This window comes from Oncorhynchus mykiss, chromosome 15 (assembly GCF_057628025.1).
Source record: "Oncorhynchus mykiss isolate SJ-2025 chromosome 15, ASM5762802v1, whole genome shotgun sequence".
Classification (NCBI taxonomy): domain Eukaryota; kingdom Metazoa; phylum Chordata; class Actinopteri; order Salmoniformes; family Salmonidae; genus Oncorhynchus; species Oncorhynchus mykiss.
Genome location: NC_143036.1, coordinates 58,918,881 through 58,941,322, shown reverse-complemented (window position 1 = coordinate 58,941,322; position 22,442 = coordinate 58,918,881). Strand labels below are relative to the sequence as shown.

The window sequence follows — 22,442 nt, the reverse complement described above, 5'->3', positions numbered from 1 at the left end:
GTTCCTTTTGTTAATTGCGGTCACGCGCTCCAGTCTCCGCAGTAGGGGGCCATCAATGTCCCGAGCGCCATTTGAAATGCTCTTTAACAGTTACCACGTTCTAATCACATGTATAGAGTTTAGCCTATAATTTAATCTAAATGGACGACCTTTGTTATATGAATTATCTATAATACAGCAGTCAGATGATGTGTCCTACACATGATGAGAGATAACAATAGTGGCTTTAACACTAAGCCTCGAGGCAGTCATTTTGACTTCATATGAATTACATTTAAATGTTTCTTCCATTTTTAAACTAATGCCTAAATAAGTCTATTTATCGCATACATTTGTGTTTAGAATTTCGATTTCAGAAACAGAATTTGTGTTATATCCGGTTTTAAAAGGACATGTATTTCTTTCTTCCGCTCATTCAACGCCAGTCATTCACCAGCAGTCAGCCTGCTTAGGTGATGATGATCTAAACTACACCTAAACTATATTGAAAATAATTTCACAAATACAATAACAGATTTAGCCTAAAAACAATATTAAATTGACAATAGTCTGATGGATAAACATATTGTCAATTGTCAAATTGATTATGAAGAGACAGTGCAGTTTATGCAGTTCAGTTGGAATTGACACAGAGGCAGGGAAACAGAGCACCAGAAAATGACTTTTTCAAATCCTCTGAGGCTCCTACAGAGTTGTATGCAGGTAAAACCTTCTGACTTCTATATAGTATTAGAAAGAGTCGATTCTGAGGTTTCCAAAGCGCTTACCTTTGCCGAATAACTCTAAAAATTGAAGAGATTAGCTCTATTTCAAAATATCACCTTTTCCAAGAATAACTGTCCAATGTGCAACACTGATATCCTACACTAACATAAACCAATGAAAATGATCTTTGATTTGTTTGATTGGGTAACATATTCTAATGTTACCCAAGCCTTCATAACACACAACCAAATGATTATTTTTGCAATAGTATATGAAATATATTTATAAGACAGTTTTATTTTGCAGTCAGAATAACTGCTCATTGGCTCAAAGCGGGATCCCTCACGGCCTTTATAGTGTTAATAAGCAAAAACGACTTTGAATGGCCAGGTCCTAGTCATCAAGCCACTATTGTCCAGTTATGGAATGAGGAGGGAATTGGAATCTAATTAATTACTGATTAATAACGTAGTCAATCTATATCCATAGCCTATGGGTTTGCAATAGGCCTATGGCATTTTATTAAATCCAAAGGTTTATGATAGGCCAACTCCATGGTCATTGTCAAGGCAGGCTAGATGAATTTGGGAGTTATTGAGTTGTAGAGACAAACCATCACTTTTTTTTCTGACTGGCACACAAAGGGCAGTGGCCCGTGCAATGCATGCGTCGCACGTGGGGGATAATCTGTTCCCCCGCGCACTTGTTAAAGCCTCTTCTATGGCAGATCAAACCGCGCGTTTCTTACCAACCATCTGTTACCAGCACCTCACCACCACGTGCACACGCACACTTCCCTCCGCCGGGATGGACCGCGAGTGGCGAAGTCGCCGAGAGGCATTGCGCGTCACCAAAGGGGTGCGGATGAGGCCGGTGGTGGCTAGGCAACTCAGACTATTCGGTAGGCCTATTTAAGGGATTGCTTTTTTTGTTTGAGTTGCAAGTGGAAGATGATGCTCATTCCTAATAGCACTGTTATGGGATGGTGACAGCCGAAGGAGGTTGCAGGATTTACCAAAATCATTATCCAACAAGTAGGTCTATATTGCGCAATTTAGATTTTGCATTGTTGTGCCGCAATTTAAAACAATTGATTTACTCACAGTCTATACCAAATAGTATAGCCTGACATTTTACACACCTAAAACCTCCACAATACCCTGTTGTAACTATAGTTTTCAAACAATCATGCATATTTTTTATGTACATTTATTTAGTCAAAAGAATATCCTCATAAGATATGATACCCAGTTCAAGACAGTTTAAAATGTGATATTTCATACACGCATCATGTCTGTCTGTTCCATTTCAGTTGTCGAGTGGGCCTACACACGCTCTGCCACTAGAGGATAGCATTGACTTTGGTATGAAATACCTTTAAACGTTACAGTAATGCTTGAACGCTATATCAATTATTTGATGAAATGGACAATCTTCCATATGGAGTAGGCATGTTAAATATGTGTCATTTAGTGAGAACAATAAAATGATGACAGCCACTTTAGTACATGAGGCATTCCAAAAATGTGACAGGACAGTAGGGCTGCTTCTAATGCAATATCCATTGAATGCGATGCTTTTGTTACATTGTCATGAAGATACCCTGATCATATTATAGTTGATAATACAATTCAATTTATGGAAACTTAAAACGTTCATGCCTTGCTGAGTCGCCTTCAGTTTGGGACTTTGGAGACATGGGCCGAACTGGGACCATATGAGGCCCGTATACCCCCATTTGCTTCTGGACCCCATGAATACAAAGGCTTGGTTGACGGACAGAATGATCATGAGCGTACTCGCTTTTATCATGCATTGCTTATCAATGAATGTCAATGGTTTCATCTCATGTAGGCTGCTCTAAGTGTTTTAATAAAGTGCATAAACGTTTTCAGTTTTCAGTCAAGTGGAAACAGTTTTAACATTATGCACTAACATTACAGGAACAACACAAATTGAGCTGTTAAAAACCGATATCATTTTAACTTGTCTTTTAAATGAATACGACTTCTGTGCAGTATGTTACACTGAATTCCCTTGTAATCAGTAAGACATTCTGTCTCTCGTGCACACTGAACATTGAGTTATGTTTCATTATATGTTAAATAGCATAATTCTTAAGAAAAACACACAATTAACCGAAAGAAAAGGGGTTAGCACATGCATAGGTTAATTGGTTTGAAAGTCAAATAGTTGTCAGACAAGCATTTTTGGCTCCAGGCTTAAACAGGTTTTTATCTTTAACTATACAGTATGCCTATTGGCTCCTGTTGGGATTTGTGTATTGGACACTTATATTTCACATGTAAAAACACCCTTAATAGAAGATATTAACTATATTCCCATTTTTAAACAATGAAAACAATTAGTCTCGACAATAAAAATAAAAAACCTATTCGGAAATATCATTACATCTATCATGAATTGGTCTCCCGAGTGGCGCAGTGGTCTAAGGCACTGCATCTCAGTGTTAGAGGCGGCACTACAGACCCTGGTTCGATTCCATGCTGTATCACAACCGGCCGTGATTGGGGGTCCCATAGGGCCGGACACAATCTGCCCTGCGTCGTCCGTGTTAGGGTTTGACCGGGGTAGGCCGTCATTGTAAATAAGAATGTGTTCTTAACTGACTTGCCTAGTTAAATATAGATTTAAAACTTGTTTCAGAATTGTACAAATGGTGGCTTCATCATTGTGTAAACACACTGGTAACAATAACTATGTGTTGTGTATTTCAGCTATGAAAGACCGAGGGGTTAAAATATGGGGTGGGTAGTCTACTTCGACATTCTATTTATAATTGGCTGAACAAATTTCGTAACTGCACTAAAGGTCATTGTTGGTTTGAAAATAATCTGAAGATTTTTTGGACATGCGCAGATGTGAGATGCCATATTGGAACGAGCTCTGTGCTGTGCAGTTGGAAGACGTCGCTCGCTGGCTTCCACCGAACGAAAGAGGCTCGCAAATTTGATTCGAAAAAAACATAATTAAGGTAAGACAGGTGACAGGTTGACGCTTCTTTAAATATTTATGTAGGTTACTAATCCAGAGCCGTCGTTTTCTCGACGAAATATCTACCGTGAATGGTTTTTCCTGGCTAAAACCTTTAACCATTCCTACCCGAGGCTGTTTCTCTAGAAACAGAAATACTGGCGTATTCAGGAGCCAAGTTGTTCAAAGTGTTTTTACGTGCGTAATTATAGCTTTCACATGCGGCGAGAACGTCGCTTCGTGGCACTTTAAATTTAGTTAGTATGATTGTTTTTCTTTATTTAATGTAAACCTTGATGCAAAATAAATTGGTTACATAAACATTTATTTTAATGCTTGCCGTGCATAGGAAAAACACATTTCAATAAGCCTGATAAATGAATTTCCATCTAACGGTCTGCTTTCTACTGAAAACGATAAAATTGTGAAATGCTCATAAGTTCACACCACTGACTTCGTTTTAAATGTTCATATTTACAGTTTAAACGTGTAGGTGTGTCATGCTTTTTCCACACATAGGTGCGCAAAGGCATCGGAAAATACCGGACATTGCCAATATGTCAAACCACTTTCAACATGGCGGGTTTTGGTGTGTAAAAAACTGCATGTAAAATCTTTGAATGAGGAAAAAAATTAATTACTGCAGTTAACCGTCCAGTTTTAGTTTCTTTTGATGCACATTAACAAGCTCTAATGAATTAAATTAGAAGTGGACGCTTAGCAATAACGTTAGAGTTTTTTTCCGCTGCAATACTTTGTGAGCAAAGTACATTAGCGAAGTGCGAAATACAAATGACTGACTGTGTAACGCACCGAGAGGACTTCGACGACACCCGTATCCCACGAATGCACAGTACGCATAGCTACATTTCCTGTTTCACTTCATCAGCATTAGCAGTTACAATCTTTTTTTTTTTTATCGTTATTTAGTAGACATAGAATAATGGTCTGATGAACGGTTCCATTTGTCTTTTTAATCATCCATCAAGGTTTTAACATCCAATCTTGATGATTGTACATTTGCACGAGGTAATTCTCCCAATCCGACGTTATGCCAAATTTCTATGATGAAGTTTCTACTTGGGTTAAACCGCGCATATTTCCATTTAATTTTTTTATTTTTTTATTGCGGGCGGTCAGAAAAACCGGAGTTTAGCTGCACATTATTCTGATGATCCCTCTTCGGAATTACATTCGGCTCCATAATGAATATAAAAATAAGCCACGCTTCCGAATGAACAGTGATGTGCATGTGCGCACTCATGCATATTCAGGCGGCGTATTGCCATAAAACCCTAAAACATACGGTAGTTCCGCGGCTGTCACATGTGAGATCGTTTTGCCTTGGTACTGGTGTAGCCTAGATGGAATGGAAGTAAGCAACATCACAGAGAAGATCTCGCCTCTTTACAGTAAAACCCTATGAAGTGTCCAGGGATCTGGTATAGGGGTAAAGATGATCAAGGATGCATGGTTATTGATGGTTTTATTCATGTACTCCTCAGCGCCGTTCATAATCGATCTTTTGGTAGCAGATGCCATTGTATGTAAATGTCCCTGGTAAGGTTCTAATGGAAGAACAGATGAAACATTGATGGATTGGCACTGCTCTGTGAGTGAAGACAGATAATTGTATTAGCCAATAACAACTTACATTACTAACACATCTTTCACAGTGATTTACATAACACAATGATATGGAAAACGGATGTATTAAGTCATTAGGTCAAGGCTGTGACTTGACATCGTCAGTTCAGAAGTGTCTGCTGTAGTTTTAGGTGAAATAATGGCAAAGGGTAACCACATCCCCGGGATAATTGCTCATGGGAAGTGTCTGGCTGACTAGATTAATTGCAATGTAAAGAAAGCCAAATTTCGTTTTCTCCACTAAGAGTCTTCAGTGAGGTGTGTGGATGAATGATTCACAGGAGTTTAAAAAATATATATATTCTTCTTTTGACCCGATCATGAGCGACTCAATGTCTGGAGGAGAGATAATGAGAATCACGTGGCACAAGAGTCAACATAACAGACACAACGTGCAGAAAGGCTGTCTAATGATTGGCCTACATCGGATGTTTTTTCTTCAAAGAAGATAAAGACATCTTATTAAACAACACGACATTTGGAATAAGATCAAACAACATCCATTTTCATCTATTTTCGATTATTTTTTAGTTTATGGAAAAAGTAATCACATAGACCTTATGGTGTGATGTTACTCAAACAATGGCTTGATGCTGGAGAAGTTTCCTGAAGACTGCTGCTGTAGGCAGTAGGCTGCCCATTGGTATGTTTTCTCATTACCTCTGTGCATTGTGGCCTGTCTGTCTGTCTGTCTGCCCGGGGCAGTTGTTTGCACTTCAGTCTTTTAAATATCTCAGTCAGCTGATCTCACACAGCATCACAGGCTGTTTAAGGAACACACCAGGCTAGATGAGCCATAGAGACAAGACACGATATTCTACTGATATATTATACTAATACATCATAGATACTGACAAATCATGAAATCTCTCTTTGGATGTAATATTGTAGATTACATAGTGAGTGATAAAACAGAAGTGTAGAAATCGTTGAGAGATCATTACTCTTAACAGGATAAATTGTGTCAAATTTTGATACCTACAAACAAAAACATGACGGGAGATGAGGAAGGACACACCCAGCCCAAATAGTGTTAGTTAATCTGTTAATTCCCCATTAAATCTTTCTATTGCCCTGGTTGGGGTTTTAGAGAAAGGCAGCTAAGGGACGGCGTGTGGTGCCTACTGGACTCATCAGAGCTAACCCATTACACCGCCCCCCCACCATCTCAATCTGACGAGGTTTTAACCAGGAAAAACCTGCGTCTCAGATTAACACACAGATCAACCTAATCCCCAGGATCCAATCTGGGCTGCTCACTGGGATACTGGGGACGAGTATGGACCAATATGTTTCAATTTAGTGGTTTAGTTAGGCTGCTTTTGTTTTTTGTTTTTAAACAACAATTAGTGAACAAAATATATCAGAATTGGACTGCCTGTTTAAACGCAGCCTTAGATCCTCCTGGCTTAATGCTATAATAGTGAACCTTTTCGATTTAAATCAGTGAGAACATTTCTGGGATAAGTGACCCTCTGTCTGTGAGATACGTTGCCCGGGTCTCTTTATCCTGTAAACCTACATGTACATCTGTGATTTTCTCTGATTGTGTCCGAGACATTGTGGTTTATACTACATTTGAGTTATTTAATGGACCCTGTGGACTGTGATCTCTGATAGTTTCTGGACTGAAGTCAGTAGATGGATCATATGTTTGCGTTCCGGAGAATGTGGACTATCAGACAGAGTGGAGAGGGACAGGGGGCAGCGTCATGTGAGTCCAATTAGACCAGCTTGTTGTTTACGCTATGGATATATGTGTGTTTGGATCCCTGCGTGACAGAGAACACATTCAGAAGGATTACATGTTGTGAAAGGACACAGCTATGCAATTAAGCATCGAGGTGATTTAAATGCATTTCCAATGATGTTCCTCATGCTATAAAAACGCATGATGACAAGCACAGAGCATTGCCTATTGCTCTTTTGAATGGGGATTTGAATGCTTAGGCAAATTTGCGAAGTCTGCAGAGAGTTGTTTTTGTGTATTAGTTTGATTGAAGGGGATTGGTATGAATCTGCTCTATGAATCAGTGTTAATTGAGCATTTGATGGAAGTGCGTGCAGTTCGAGTGAGTCATTGCGGAGGCTGAGCGAAATGGCAGTCATCCCAAAATATCACAATTGTGACCATGTGATCTGGCAAAGAGACAGAGTGGAAAAACAATAGGAAAATATTTTGTTTGTTTTTCTCTAAGATCTTTGAGATAAAACACAATTCTGAGTAAATTATGACTAAGCGTTATGATTCCTGTATGAGCGATTTAAGTCATTTGAAATACCTCTTCTTTCGTAATGGTTTATGTAACGCTGATCTTTGTGGCGTGTGTCGGTCCTGTTCATCTACCTTATTTCAACTGTGATTGGTTATCTCTTGTGGCTGAAGAGCTGTGCTGAGGTATGCAAATCCACGACAGCAGAAACTGCACATTGCTCTCGCAGACTGTACCAAGCAGAGACATCGAAATACACTGTGCTGAGCAGGTATTCTATGCTGTACATATACCATTAGTAGAACAGAGGCCATTCCTTCTGTGCAGTGCTTCTGTGCAGTGGGCTGTTGTGTAGGCAAAACCGCTCGTTCTCTCACAGAGTATTCGTGACCATTAAAGTTCAATCAGGAGAAACGACATCTCTGCCTTTAGATTTTGTGGCATAGAGAAAGTTAAGATATCAGACAGGGGAGGAGATAAAAAATAATACTCTGAGCAAAAGAGAATGTTTTGGGATTGTCACCCCCCCAGACATTATTTCCTAAGTTCTTAATGATGAAATGCCTAATGTATGCTATGTTGTAAATGTGAACATGAATTAATGCCCCCATTTCAGATTACTCTGATGTTTTTCATGCTGTACCCAATGATTTATGAAAACTTGCTTGGTGAGTCCTCATTGTGGTTTGTGGTACACACTTTATTCTAATATTTATGAAATGCATTGTTATATTTGGTAACACTTACTTATTTTCCCTCGACTCCAACCCCATTTGATGCATGGGACGGATGTGGGTGGAGCTCTGTCTACATAAGGGTGCTAATACATTTTCAAAAGCTCTGACGAAGGCCTTGAGGCAGACACGTAAAGCTCATTAAAGAGCGGTGACGCTATCAAGAGCAGTGTGCGGGTTTCTTCTTTTTCCTCATCTGTATGGTCTGAAATAATTGCCCCGTATTGTCTTTCGTTACAGTTTAGATGGACATGGTATGGATTTTAATGCTCCATTCCTACTTAACTCCTCCTTTGTGTGACACAGTGGAGGAATGAGGGAGATGCAGTGAAGACTGGGGAGTCTGAAGACAGACGGACAAAGGGTAAAAGGGTAAAGGTTACCAGGAAGAGAGCAGGATGCAGTCCCGCCCACAGGACAGGCCGTTGGCCCTCTCCGCGGGGAAATCCCACAGCCCGACCAATGGGAGAGAAGAACGGGTGTACTCAGGTGAGGGATTTTACCTACACTTTTTACTCTTCGATCCCTTCCTCATTTTTTGTCTGCCATTGTTTGATGACACGTGAAGCGCACAACCGTTTATCTCCATTGTATCACAATCACAACAAGGGGTTGTGGTTTCAAAATGCTCAGTGATTGCATTGAAAAGCAGCCATTTTCCAATTTTTCCCATTCCTTTTGACATGCCACACCATTATTGACCTTTATCGAGGTCTCAGAATGCTTGTAGTGCAGGGCTATTCTTTTGTTTTGATTGTTCAGCAGGAATCTGCAGCAGCCCCTGTGTCAAACTGTGAGAGAATCTGGTCCAGTTTACCTGGTCAGTGGTGTGGGGATGTATGAGCTGGCTCTAGAGTCATAGTTAGTCTCTCTGTCATTGTTTTCCTGTGTTCACTTCCTTGTTCTGTAATGTTCAGCCCGACAAGGTGCTTCTTATCAGATGAACAGACTGGAAAAGTGGAACTCAGATTAAAAGAAATAGAAAACAGGAATGTTTTGTCGGGCGGACAGGAAAGAGGAAATGCAACTCACCTAGGAACATTTTCTCAACACTACGGTTGATCTAACAACATCTTAATTATAAACATATTTTTAAGGAAAAAGTGCTTTTCTGACTCCCAAATACAAGATTGCTTTTTGTTAAAAGCAGCGTTCGTAACGTGACCCCTTTGAATCAGGTGGAGATGGATAGTGGAAGGTATGATGTTATAGCCTTTGTAAAGGTCTGGGGATGTGGAGTGTGAACACACAAACACACACTACTATGTGTAAAGGAGAAGTGCAAGCCTAGCAGATTATTTTCAGAAAACCCCCGACTGCAACAACTGGTAGTTTCTTCCCTCTCATTAGTGCAGGTTAAGTCCCACACACAAAGTCCCATGAGACACAGCCTAGAGGGGAGAAACCACACACACACACACACACACACACACACACACACACACACACACACACACACACACACACACACACACACACACACACACAGAAGACACATTGTTACTTGGACAAGGTATAGTCTCCCACCGGCAAATTAAACAGTTCTCACCTTGAGGAGAAATATTAGTTGAATGATGTAGGACCTGGAACACACACACACATAAAACTCACTAAAGATCAGATACATTTTCAAGTGACCTCATTTGGATGGTTGAAAAGAGACTGAATTGCATTTCAGCCTGTGTTCTGTATAAAGTTCCTTCCCCGTAGATTTAGAGAAATGACATTGGTGTGTGTGATCAGATCTCACCCTGCTTGTCTCATTAAATCTGTATGTTATGCTTATTACGACGTATCTGTTTACACAGTGACTTTGATCGTTGCAGAATGAAGGCGTACACATTTTTTCCCCCACTCCACACTAACTGTATTCCACTTGACTCTTTCGCTCGGGACTGAGGAAACATTCTGTTTTACTTACAACATTATTCTTGTTTCATTGCTTTTTCTCCACTCCACTGCATTGCATTTTATTTTAATTTGATTTAACCTTCATTTTGACAGGGAGTCGATGCTAAGACCAAGGTCTCTTTTCTAGATGAGCCCTGTTTAGCACAGGAATACTCATAAAAATACACTATACACATTAAACTACATATCCAAGAAATTAGAGTTCAACAATCACAATAATGGATTTATTTTAACTGCAGATAATATTGTTATAAAGGCCACTTCCTTAGTAGGTGACGTCAGAGATCACCATGTCAGAGAAGTGGGTGCTCGGGACGATGGACGAGTTTCCCACTAGTAATTAACAGTTGGAGGGCTGTTCAAGTGGATTGTTTCCAGTCATATGTGATATGTTCCCACTTCCCACTTGGTTACGAACGCACCATGACACTGCCTCTTTAAGTGCCAGATGCACAGTTGTGACTCTGATGAAGAGGGCTTGTCTGTAGCATGGGACATCAACCATTCCGGGTTAATGTAATGGTCTGTACCTGTTAAGTGCCTTCACAGTGTGCACTGGCCAATTCATTGACAGCTCTGGCTTGCATATATAGAGCAGATACTGTTTGCTGAAATTAATGCAAGAGGGACGTTTTGTAACGTGGCTCTAGCTCTTTCACGAGGTGCAGAAACCCTCTGTTCTCAACCACCGAGAATGGGTGCATACCTGCGGCTCTAAACCAAAGACTAAATAATTATAAACATAGTCCACCTATCACTCCTGTAATTTCTTTGGCCCAGTGAGGTGAGATGATGTTATGTTTCTTTGCTCTTCTGTCTTGCTCCGGTATACTGGGGTGATGTCAGCGTATGTGTCAACATATTTGAGGTGTTGGCAGATGTGTAGGCCATTCTCGTTGAGCAGTGGCGACATACTGTTAATGCTTTATCCACAACTCTCTGTCCATCTGTGTTGTAATCTACGAGGAAGCCAAAATGTTCCCAAACTGGAGATTTAAACAATGACGGAAGAGATCCCCCATTTCTGGTTTATCGACCCCCACCACTCACCATCGTACAGAACTAGCTCCCAGCTGCGCCTCACCAAAGGACAGTTTGAAATGAGCCAATTAAGATTTTAATTTGGATTACAACGTGCGCATAGGCTCAAGTTGTTTGAACGGAATAGACTGAAAAAAGATTCCAGCGCAGATTTAGCGAAGAGACGTAGGCCTGTACATTTCACACGTATTGATTTAGCACATCCAGGGCAACTTACATACATTTGAGTGCATACATGTTCATACTTTTTTCACCCATACTGGTCCACTGCAGGAATCGAACCCACAACCCTGGTGTTGCAAGGCCCATGTTCTCCCATGTTCTACCAACTGAGCCACACAGGACCTCTGAAAGCCTAAAGGGCTAGTGTTTATTTCAAAATTTTATGTGTTCATTCGGGTTCAGTGTGAACCGAACTTTGATACAGAATGCAGGGATGTGTATTGAATCTATCACCTGCAATAAATAATAACTGTGTCCAAGGGCTTCAATACAGTGGCAGCCGCATTCATATAGACAATATCACCCTAGTCTATAACCGGTATGAATGTCGACTGAATTATTTTGTTTCTGTAATGAAATGAAACATGTCATTATTGAGTGTGATGGTTGTTTTTATGGTGATCTTTAATGTTTTGTGACTGGGTTGGTGGCAGTCAAAATGTTTGACGGCACTTTCTACCTATCAGACGCAGACTCCATGGAGGAAGAGGCCGACTTTAATTGGGAGGAGTACCTAGAGGAGACGGGGGCGACCGCTGCACCCCACACCGCTTTCAAACATGTGAGTGAGAAACACACGTTTACATTTCCATAACCCCCACAACATCTTGTAAATACTGTTGTTGAATGAGTGGCAATCACGCAAATCCCTTTAAACGTGTGTTTGAGTAAGAATGTACTTTAGCTAATGATGTTAAACACAGTGTAGTTAGGCTCACAGGCTCAGTCATGACTTACTTGCTGAAGACCACACTCAAACACAGTCACTTATTCAGAGTCACTGCTGTTGACTGAGACTCAAATACCAGAGATGACATACCCTGCATCGTCATTGTTGCATCTGTGCATTCGGAAAGTATTCAGACCCCTTGACTTGTTCCACATTTTGTTACTTTACAGCCTTATTCTAAAATGGATTAAATCGTTTTTTTCTCTCATCAATCTATACCCCATAATGACAAAGAAAAAACGGAAATACCACATTTACATAAGTATTCAGACCCTTTACTCAGTACTTTGTTAAAGCACCTTTGGCAGCGATTACAGCCTCAAGTCTTCATGGATATGACGCTACAAGCTTGGCACACCTGTATTTGGGGAGTTTCTCCCATTCCCCACAGATCCGCTCAAGCTCTGTCAGGTTGGATGGGGAGCGTCACTGCACAGCTATTTTCCGGTCTCTACAGAGAGGTTCGATCTGGTTCAAGTGCTGCTCTGGCTGGGCCACTCAAGGACTTTCAGAGACTTGCATTGTTTTGGCTGTGTGGTTAGGGTCATTGTCCTGTTGGAAGGAGAACCTTCGCCCCAGTCTGAGGTCCTGAGTGCTCTGCAGCAAGTTTAAATCAAGGAGCTCTCTGTACTTTGCTCTGTTCATCTTTCCCTTCATCCTGACTAGTCTCCCAGTCCCTGCCGCTGAAAAACATCCCCACAGCATGATGCTGCCACCACCATGCTTCACCGAGGGATGCTGCCAGGTTTCCTCTAGACGTGACGCATTCAGGCCAAAGAGTTCAATCTTGGTTTCATCAGACCAGAGAATCTTGTTTCTCATGGTCTGAATGTCCTCTAGGTGCCTTTTGGCAAACTCCAAGTGGGCTGTGGTGCCTTTTACTGAGGAGTGGCTTCCGTCCGGCCACTGTACCACAAAGGCCTGATTAGTGGAGTGCTGCAGAGATGATTGTCCTTCTGGAAGGTTCTTCCATCTCCACAGAGGAACTCTGGAGCTCTGTCAGAGTGACCATCGGGTTCTTGGTCACCTCTCTGACCAAGGCCCTTCTCACCCAATTGCTCAGTTTGGCCAGCTCTAGGAAGAGTCTTGGTGGTTCCAAACTTCTTTCATTTAAGAAGGATGGAGGCCACTGTGTTTTGGGGACCCTCAATGCTGCAGACTTTTTTCGGTACCCTTCCCCAGATCTGTGCCTCGACACAATCCTGTGTCGGAGTTCTACGGAAAATTCCTTCTACCTCATGGCTTGTTTCTTTTGCTCTGACATGCACTGTCAACTGTGGACAGTCGTGTGCCTTTCCAAATGATGTCCACTCAATTGAATTTAACACAGATGGCTTCCAATCAAGTTGTAGAAACATCTCAAGGATGATCAATGGAAACAGGATGCACCTGAGCTCAATTTCGAGTCTCATAGCAAAGGGTCTGAATACTTATGTAAATAAGGTATTTATGTTTTTTTTTATTTTTAATATATTTGCAACAATATCTAAAAACATGTTTTCGCTCTGTCATTATGGGGTGTGTAGATTGATGAGGATTTTTATTTATTTGATCCATTTTAGAATAAGGCTGTAACCTAACATAATGTGGAAAAAGGGAAGGGGTCTGAATACTTTCGCCAATTGATTCCATTTAATCCAACCCACACCAAACCAGCCAGCCTGAACACAACCCACACAATTACTCAGAGATTATGACTCAGGCTCCATGGAAGTTGGAAAAAGATGGAAAAAGGCATGTATATCTTATATCCGTCAAACTCAACTCTGGACCTCAAAGCCAGTGCCACTGCCATTTTTCATTGTTCCTCTCTAAGGGACTGATTTAGACCTGGGACACCAGGTGGGTGCAATTACTGATCAGGTAGAACAGAAAACTAGAAGGCTCCGGCCCTCGTAGGGTAAGAGTTGAATAGCCCTCCCTGCCTTATATGTTACAGTACTCCCCAGTGTTGCCTGGTGTAGTGTTAGACTGCCAGTAGTAGTAGTGAGAACAGATGTCTATCAGGCTTATCTTCAGGAGGCCCTCAACACAGCTGCAGGGGACGATGGGAAAAGGGAATGCATAAGTAGTCCTACATAATGTAGCGGAAAGAAAGAAGCGTACAGTATAGAAGTAGACCTTCAGTGTGTTTAATGATGTTGGCTGATTTCATAGATGCCAGTTTAAGCGGGCTCAAGCTCTGTGTGTGAAGTCCATGAGGGGTGCGTTGATGTGATTGCCCGTTTTTTATTTTGTGATTGCCCGGGATTGCCCGGAATGGGAGTGTTTGAATATTTGAATGGGAGTATTGTTGGTAAGTGGACTGAGTCACAGGAAAAGAGCATGATTTCCCCTGAAAATGTGAAATGGTGAAATATCGCTCATGCTCTCAACAGACCTAGTGCCAATTGAAAAAGTGATTCATTGTGGGGTCTTTCTGTCTCGCTCTCTGTCTCGCTCTCAGTCTTCTGTCTTTGTCTCTGTCTCTCTCGCTCTGCCTCTCTTACATAAGCCATCCAGTGTGATACAGCATATTTGCTTTGTTTTTATCAGGAAGTCATGAAGCCATTTGCATTGTTTTTAGTTCTAAGATGTTGGCTTTTTCCCAGTAACACAGGCAGTGTGTGTGCGTTTGTGTGTTGTGTTTTTATATAATTGGTTTTTAGATATGTGTGAGTGGGAGCCTGTGGCTATGGTTGAAACACATTACATTATCTATTTCCTGGTACTAGCCCATAGATATGTTCTCTCTCTCTCGTCCTCATGTTCTCTCTCTCTCTCTCGTCCTCATGTTCTCTCTGTGAGTCACTGTCCATAAGTGGTTGAAAGATCAGTGGAACTTTAAAGAACCCTTGACTCTTGTGAACAAACAGATTCATAAACAAATAGTGTGGATGGGGAGTTTTTAGAAATGACCTGTTCATTACCTGTGGCCCACCTGTGTTTTACTCTGTCAATCATGGCTCAGCAAGCCAGTCAGACTTCCCTCATTTTGCATGTAGACCTGTGGTGTCATCCACTTTAGAACGTCAATGTATAGATGTGCTTTATCTCGCCCAATGCACTTGATTGACCTCTTAAGTGCAAGCCCATTTAGAATCAAGCTCACCTATCACTGTCAGTAAGGGCTGCCTCTTGTGTGACATGGTGCTCTCTGATTGGCGTTCGCAGGTGGACATCAGCCTACAGAGCAGCTTCCAGCCGGGGATGAAGCTGGAGGTGGCCAATAAGAGCAGGCCAGACACTTACTGGGTGGCCACCATCGTCACCACCTGCAGCCAGCTGCTGCTGCTGCGCTTCAGTGGCTATGGAGATGACCGCAAGGCCGACTTCTGGTGTGATGTCATGACAGCCGAACTCCACCCAGTAGGCTGGTGCACCCAGAACAACAAGACCCTCCAACCCCCTGAAGGTAGGGGCAGCACCTGGGAACACGCACGCACACACACACACACACACACGGGGCTGTGAATTTTATATTTGCGTTTTACACTTGAATACATACATCTTAGCCTATAGTGGAAAAACACCCTCTTCATCTGCTGCTTTATAGATCATATACTGAACACACACCTGTAGCTGGACTTTACCTGACCTACTAGTATAATACAACACCTGTATCTGGACGTTACCTGACCTCCTAGTATAATACAACACCTGTAGTGGACTTTACCTGGCCTCCTAGTATAATACAACATCTGTAGCTGGACTTTACCTGACCTCCTAGTATGATACAACACCTGTAGTCGACTTTACCTGGCCTCCTAGTATAATACAACACCTGTAGTGGACTTTACCTGACCTCCTAGTATAATACAACACCTGTAGCTGGACTTTACCTGACCTCCTAGTATAATACAACCCCTGTAGTGGACTTTACCTGACCTCCTAGTATAATACAACACCTGTAGCAGGACTTTACCTAACCTCCTAGTATAATACAACACCTGTAGCTGGACTTTACCTGACCTCCTAGTATAATACAACACCTGTAGTGGACTTTACCTGACCTCCTAGTATCATATAACACCTGTAGCTGGACTTTACCTGGCCTCCTAGTATAATACAACACCTGTAGCTGGACTTTACCTGGCCTCCTAGTATAATACAACACCTGTAGTGGACTTTACCTGACCTCCTAGTATAATATAACACCTGTAGCTGGACTTTACCTGACCTCCTAGTATAATACAACTCCTGTAGTGGACTTTACCTGACCTCCTAGTATCATACAACACCTGTAGCTGGACTTTACCTGACCTCCTAGTATCATACAACACCTGTAGCTGGACTTTACCTGACCTCCTAGTTTAATACAACACCTGTAGTGGACTTTATCTGGCCTGTTAGTATAATACAACACCTGTAGCTGTACTTTACCTGACCTCCTGGTTTAATACAACACCTGTCGCTGGACTTACCAGACCTCCTAGTATAATAAAACACCCGTAGTGGACTTTACCTGACCTCCTAGTATAATACAACACCTGTAGAGGACTTATCTGACCTCCTAGTATAATGCAAAACCTGTAGCTGGACTTTACTTGACCTCCTAGTATAATACAACACCTGTAGTGGACTTTACCTGACCTCCTAGTATAATACAACACCTGTAGCTGTACTTTACCTGACCTATTATAATACAACACTTGTCGCTGGACTTTACCTGACCTCCTTGTACCATACAACACCTGTCGCTGGACTTTACCTGACCTCCTAGTATAATACAACACCTGTAGCTGGGCTTCACCTCGCCTCCTAGTATAATACAACACCTGTAGCTGGACTTTACCTGACTTCCTCGTACAATACAACACCTGTAACTGAACTTTACCTGACCTCCTCGTACCATACAACACCTGTCGCTAGACTTTACCTGACCTCCTAGTATAATACAACACCTGTCGCTGGACTTTACCTGACCTCCTAGTATAATACAACACCTGTAGCTGGGCTTTACCTCGCCTCCTAGTATAATACAACACCTTTAGCTGGACTTTACCTGACCTCCTAGTATAATACAACGCCTGTAGCTGGACTTTACCTGACTTCCTCGTACAATACAACACCTGTAACTGAACTTTACCTGACCACCGCGTACCATACAACACCTGTCGCTAGACTTTACCTGACCTCCTAGTATAATACAACACCTGTAGCTGGACTTTACCTGACCTCCTAGTATAATACAACACCTGTAGCTGGACTTTACCTGGCCTCCTAGTATAATACAACACCTGTAGTGGACTTTACCTGACCTCCTAGTATAATATAACACCTGTAGCTGGACTTTACCTTACTTCCTCGTACAATACAACACCTGTAACTGAACTTTACCTGACCACCGCGTACCATACAACACCTGTCGCTAGACTTTACCTGACCTCCTAGTATAATACAACACCTGTAGCTGGACTTTACCTGGCCTCCTAGTTTAATACAACACCTGTAGCTGTACTTTACCTGACCTCATAGTATAATACAACACCTGTAGCTGGATTTTACCTGACCTCCTAGTATAATACAACACCTGTAGCTGGACTTTACCTGACCTCCTAGTATAATACAACACCTTTAGCTGGACTTTACCTGACCTCCTAGTATAATACAACGCCTGTAGCTGGACTTTACCTGACTTCCTCGTACAATACAACACCTGTAACTGAACTTTACCTGACCACCGCGTACCATACAACACCTGTCGCTAGACTTTACCTGACCTCCTAGTATAATACAACACCTGTAGCTGGACTTTACCTGGCCTCCTAGTTTAATACAACACCTGTAGCTGTACTTTACCTGACCTCATAGTATAATACAACACCTGTAGCTGGATTTTACCTGACCTCCTAGTATAATACAACACCTGTAGCTGGACTTTACCTGACCTCCTAGTATAATACAACACCTGTAGTGGACTTTACCTGACCTCCTAGTATAATACAACACCTGTAGTGGACTTTACCTGAACTCCTAGTATAATACAACACCTGTAGTGGACTTTTTCTGACCTCCTAGTATAATACAACACCTGTAGCTGGACTTTACCTGACCTCCTAGTATAATACAACACCTGTAGTGGACTTTACCTGACCTCCTAGTATAATACAACACCTGTAGTGGACTTTACCTGAACTCCTAGTATAATACAACACCTGTAGTGGAATTTTTCTGACCTCCTAGTATAATACAACACCTGTAGTGGACTTTACCAGAGCTCCTAGTATAATAAAACACCTATAGCTGGACTTTACCTGACCTCCTAGTATAATACAACACCTGTAGCTGGACTTTACCTGACTTCCTCGTACAATACAACACCTGTAACTGAACTTTACCTGACCTCCTCGTACCATACAACACCTGTAGTGGACTTTACCTGACCTCCTAGTATAATACAACACCTGTAGTGGACTTTTTCTGACCTCCTAGTATAATACAACACCTGTCGCTGGACTTTACCTGACCTCCTGGTATAATACAACACCTGTAGTGGACTTTACCTGACCTCCTAGTATAATACAACACCCGTAGTTGTACTTTATCTGACCTCCTAGTATATTTCAACACCTGTATTGGACTTTACCTGACCTCCTGGTATAATACTACACCTGTAGCTGGACTTTACCTAACCTCCTAGTATAATACAACACCTGTAGCTGGACTTTACCTGACCTCCTAGTATAATACAACACCTGTAGTGGACTTTTTCTGACCTCCTAGTATAATACAACACCTGTAGTGGACTTTACCTGAACTCATAGTATAATACAACACCTGTAGTGGACTTTTCCTGACCTCCTAGTATAATACAACACCTGTCGCTGGACTTTACCAGAGCTCCTAGTATAATAAAACACCTATAGCTGGACTTTACCTGACCTCCTAGTATAATACAACACCTGTAGCTGGACTTTACCTGACTTCCTCGTACAATACAACACCTGTAACTGAACTTTACCTGACCTCCTCGTACCATACAACACCTGTCGCTAGACTTTACCTGACCTCCTAGTATAATACAACACCTGTAGCTGGATTTTACCTGACCTCCTAGTATAATACAACACCTGTAACTGAACTTTACCTGGCCTCCTAGTTTAATACAACACCTGTAGCTGTACTTTACCTGACCTCCTAGTATAATACAACACCTGTAGCTGGATTTTACCTGACCTCCTATTATAATACAACACCTGTAGCTGGACTTTACCTGACCTCCTAGTATAATACAACACCTGTAGTGGACTTTTTCTGACCTCCTAGTATAATACAACACCTGTAGTGGACTTTACCTGAACTCATAGTATAATACAACACCTGTAGTGGACTTTTCCTGACCTCCTAGTATAATACAACACCTGTCGCTGGACTTTACCAGAGCTCCTAGTATAATAAAACACCTATAGCTGGACTTTACCTGACCTCCTAGTATAATACAACACCTGTAGCTGGACTTTACCTGACTTCCTCGTACAATACAACACCTGTAACTGAACTTTACCTGACCTCCTCGTACCATACAACACCTGTCGCTAGACTTTACCTGACCTCCTAGTATAATACAACACCTGTAGCTGGATTTTACCTGACCTCCTAGTATAATACAACACCTGTAACTGAACTTTACCTGGCCTCCTAGTTTAATACAACACCTGTAGCTGTACTTTACCTGACCTCCTAGTATAATACAACACCTGTAGCTGGATTTTACCTGACCTCCTATTATAATACAACACCTGTAGCTGGACTTTACCTGACCTCCTAGTATAATACAACACCTGTAGTGGACTTTACCTGACGTCCTAGTATAATACAACACCTGTAGTGGACTTTACCTGACCTCCGAGTATAATACAACACCTGTAGTGGACTTTACCTGAACTCCTAGTATAATACAACACCTGTAGTGGACTTTTTCTGACCTCCTAGTATAATACAACACCTGTAGTGGACTTTACCTGAACTCATAGTATAATACAACACCTGTAGTGGACTTTTCCTGACCTCCTAGTATAATACAAGACCTGTCGCTGGACTTTACCAGAGCTCCTAGTATAATAAAACACCTATAGCTGGACTTTACCTGACCTCCTAGTATAATACAACATCTGTAGCTGGACTTTACCTGACTTCCTCGTACAATACAACACCTGTAACTGAACTTTACCTGACCTCCTCGTACCATACAACACCTGTCGCTAGACTTTACCTGACCTCCTAGTATAATACAACACCTGTAGCTGGATTTTACCTGACCTCCTAGTATAATACAACACCTGTAACTGAACTTTACCTGGCCTCCTAGTTTAATACAACACCTGTAGCTGTACTTTACCTGACCTCCTAGTATAATACAACTCCTGTAGCTGGGCTTTACCTCGCCTCCTAGTATAATACAACACCTGTAGCTGGGCTTTACCTGACCTCCTAGTATAATACAACACCTGTAGCTGGACTTTACCTGGCCTCCTAGTATAATACAACACCTGTTGCTGGACTTTACTTGACCTCCTAGTATAATACAACACCTGTAGCTGGGCTTTACCTGACCTCCTAGTATAATACAACACCTGTAGCTGGGCTTTACCTGACCCCCTAGTACCATACAACACCTGTCGCTGGACTTTACCTGACCTCCTAGTATAATACAACACATGTAGCTGGAATTTACCTGGCCTCTAGTATAATACAACACCTATAGCTGGACTTTAGCTGACCTCCTAGTATAATACAACACCTGTAGCGGGACTTTACCTGACCTCCTAGTATAATGCAACACATGTAGCTGGACTTTACTTGTCCTCCTAGTATAATACAACACCTGTAGTGGACTTTACCTGACCTCCTAGTATAATACAACACCTGTAGCTGGACTTTCCTTGACCTCCTAGTATAATACAACACCTGTAGCTGGACTTTACCTAACCTCCTAGTATAATACAACACCTGTAGCTGGACTTTACCTCGCCTCCTAGTATAATACAACACCTGTAGCTGGACTTTACCTGACCTCCTAGTATAATACAACACCTGTAGCTGGACTTTACCTGACCTCCTAGTATAATACGACACCTGTAGCTGGACTTTCCTTGACCTCCTAGTATAATACAACACCTGTCGCTGGGATTTACCTAACCTCCTAGTGTAATACAACACCTGTAGCTGGACTTTACCTCGCCTCCTAGTATAATACAACACCTGTAGCTGGACTTTACCTGACCTCCTAGTATAACACAACACCTGTAGCTGGGCTTTACCTCGCCTCCTAGTATAATACAACACCTGTAGCTGGGCTTTACCTGACCTCCTAGTATAATACAACACCTGTAGCTGGACTTTACCTAACCTCCTAGTATAATACAACACCTGTAGCTGGACTTTACCTAACCTCCTAGTATAATACAACACCTGTAGCTGGACTTTACCTCGCCTCCTAGTATAATACAACACCTGTAGCTGGACTTTACCTGACCTCCTAGTATAATACAACACCTGTAGCTGGACTTTACCTGACCTCCTAGTATAATACAACACCTGTAGCTGTACTTTACCTGACCTCCTAGTATAATACAACACCTGTAGCTGGACTTTGCCTGACCTCCTCGTACAATACAACACCTGTAGCTGGACTTTACCTGACCTCCTCGTATCATACAACACCTGTAGCTGGAATTTACCTGACCTCCTAGTATAATACAACACCTGTAGTGGACTTTACCTGACCTCCTAGTATAATACAACACCTGTAGCTGGACTTTCCTTGACCTCCTAGTATAATACAACACCCGTCGCTGGGATTTACCTAACCTCCTAGTATAATACAACACCTGTAGCTGGACTTTACCTCGCCTCCTAGTATAATACAACACCTGTAGCTGGACTTTACCTGACCTCCTAGTATAACACAACACCTGTAGCTGGGCTTTATCTCGCCTCCTAGTATAATGCAACACATGTAGCTGGACTTTACTTGTCCTCCTAGTATAATACAACACCTGTAGTGGACTTTACCTGACCTCCTAGTATAATACAACACCTGTAGCTGGACTTTCCTTGACCTCCTAGTATAATACAACACCTGTCGCTGGGATTTACCTGGCCTCCTAGTATAATACAACACCTGTCGCTGGACTTTACCTGACCTCCTAGTATAATACAACACCTGTAGCTGGACTTTATCTGACCTCCTAGTATAATACAACACCTGTAGCTGGACTTTACCTAACCTCCTAGTATAATACAACACCTGTAGCTGGACTT

General features: G+C 41.9%; 1 protein-coding gene and 1 long non-coding RNA gene across 20 annotated transcripts in view; one reads left to right on the top strand and one right to left on the bottom strand.

The window, feature by feature from the left end:
- The first annotated feature begins 3,557 nt into the window (after positions 1-3,557).
- The window catches only part of LOC110490351 (scm-like with four MBT domains protein 2), a 96,979-nt gene continuing 78,094 nt past the window's right edge, over positions 3,558-22,442 (top strand). For all 8 annotated transcript variants that reach the window (XM_036944690.2, XM_036944687.2, XM_090200469.1 and 5 more), the window contains exons 1-4: positions 3,558-3,700; positions 8,600-8,782; positions 11,935-12,029; positions 15,351-15,591. In XM_036944690.2, coding sequence (XP_036800585.2) covers positions 8,692-8,782; positions 11,935-12,029; positions 15,351-15,591 — 427 coding nt within the window. In that variant the 5' untranslated portion in view covers positions 3,558-3,700; positions 8,600-8,691. The remainder of the gene's footprint in view (positions 3,701-8,599; positions 8,783-11,934; positions 12,030-15,350; positions 15,592-22,442) is intronic.
- On the bottom strand, positions 16,093-20,927 carry LOC149978124 (uncharacterized). Of its 12 annotated transcripts, none has more exons than XR_016486789.1 (4): positions 18,109-20,927; positions 17,480-17,773; positions 17,229-17,354; positions 16,093-17,102 (listed from the first exon to the last, which is right to left on the bottom strand). It is a non-coding gene; the product is annotated as an uncharacterized LOC149978124 (long non-coding RNA). The 12 variants fall into 12 exon arrangements; XR_016486796.1 differs by adding an exon at positions 17,811-17,936 and having other exon boundaries at positions 16,093-17,354; positions 17,480-17,600; positions 18,476-20,927; XR_016486794.1 differs by having other exon boundaries at positions 16,093-17,354; positions 18,109-19,165; positions 19,500-20,927.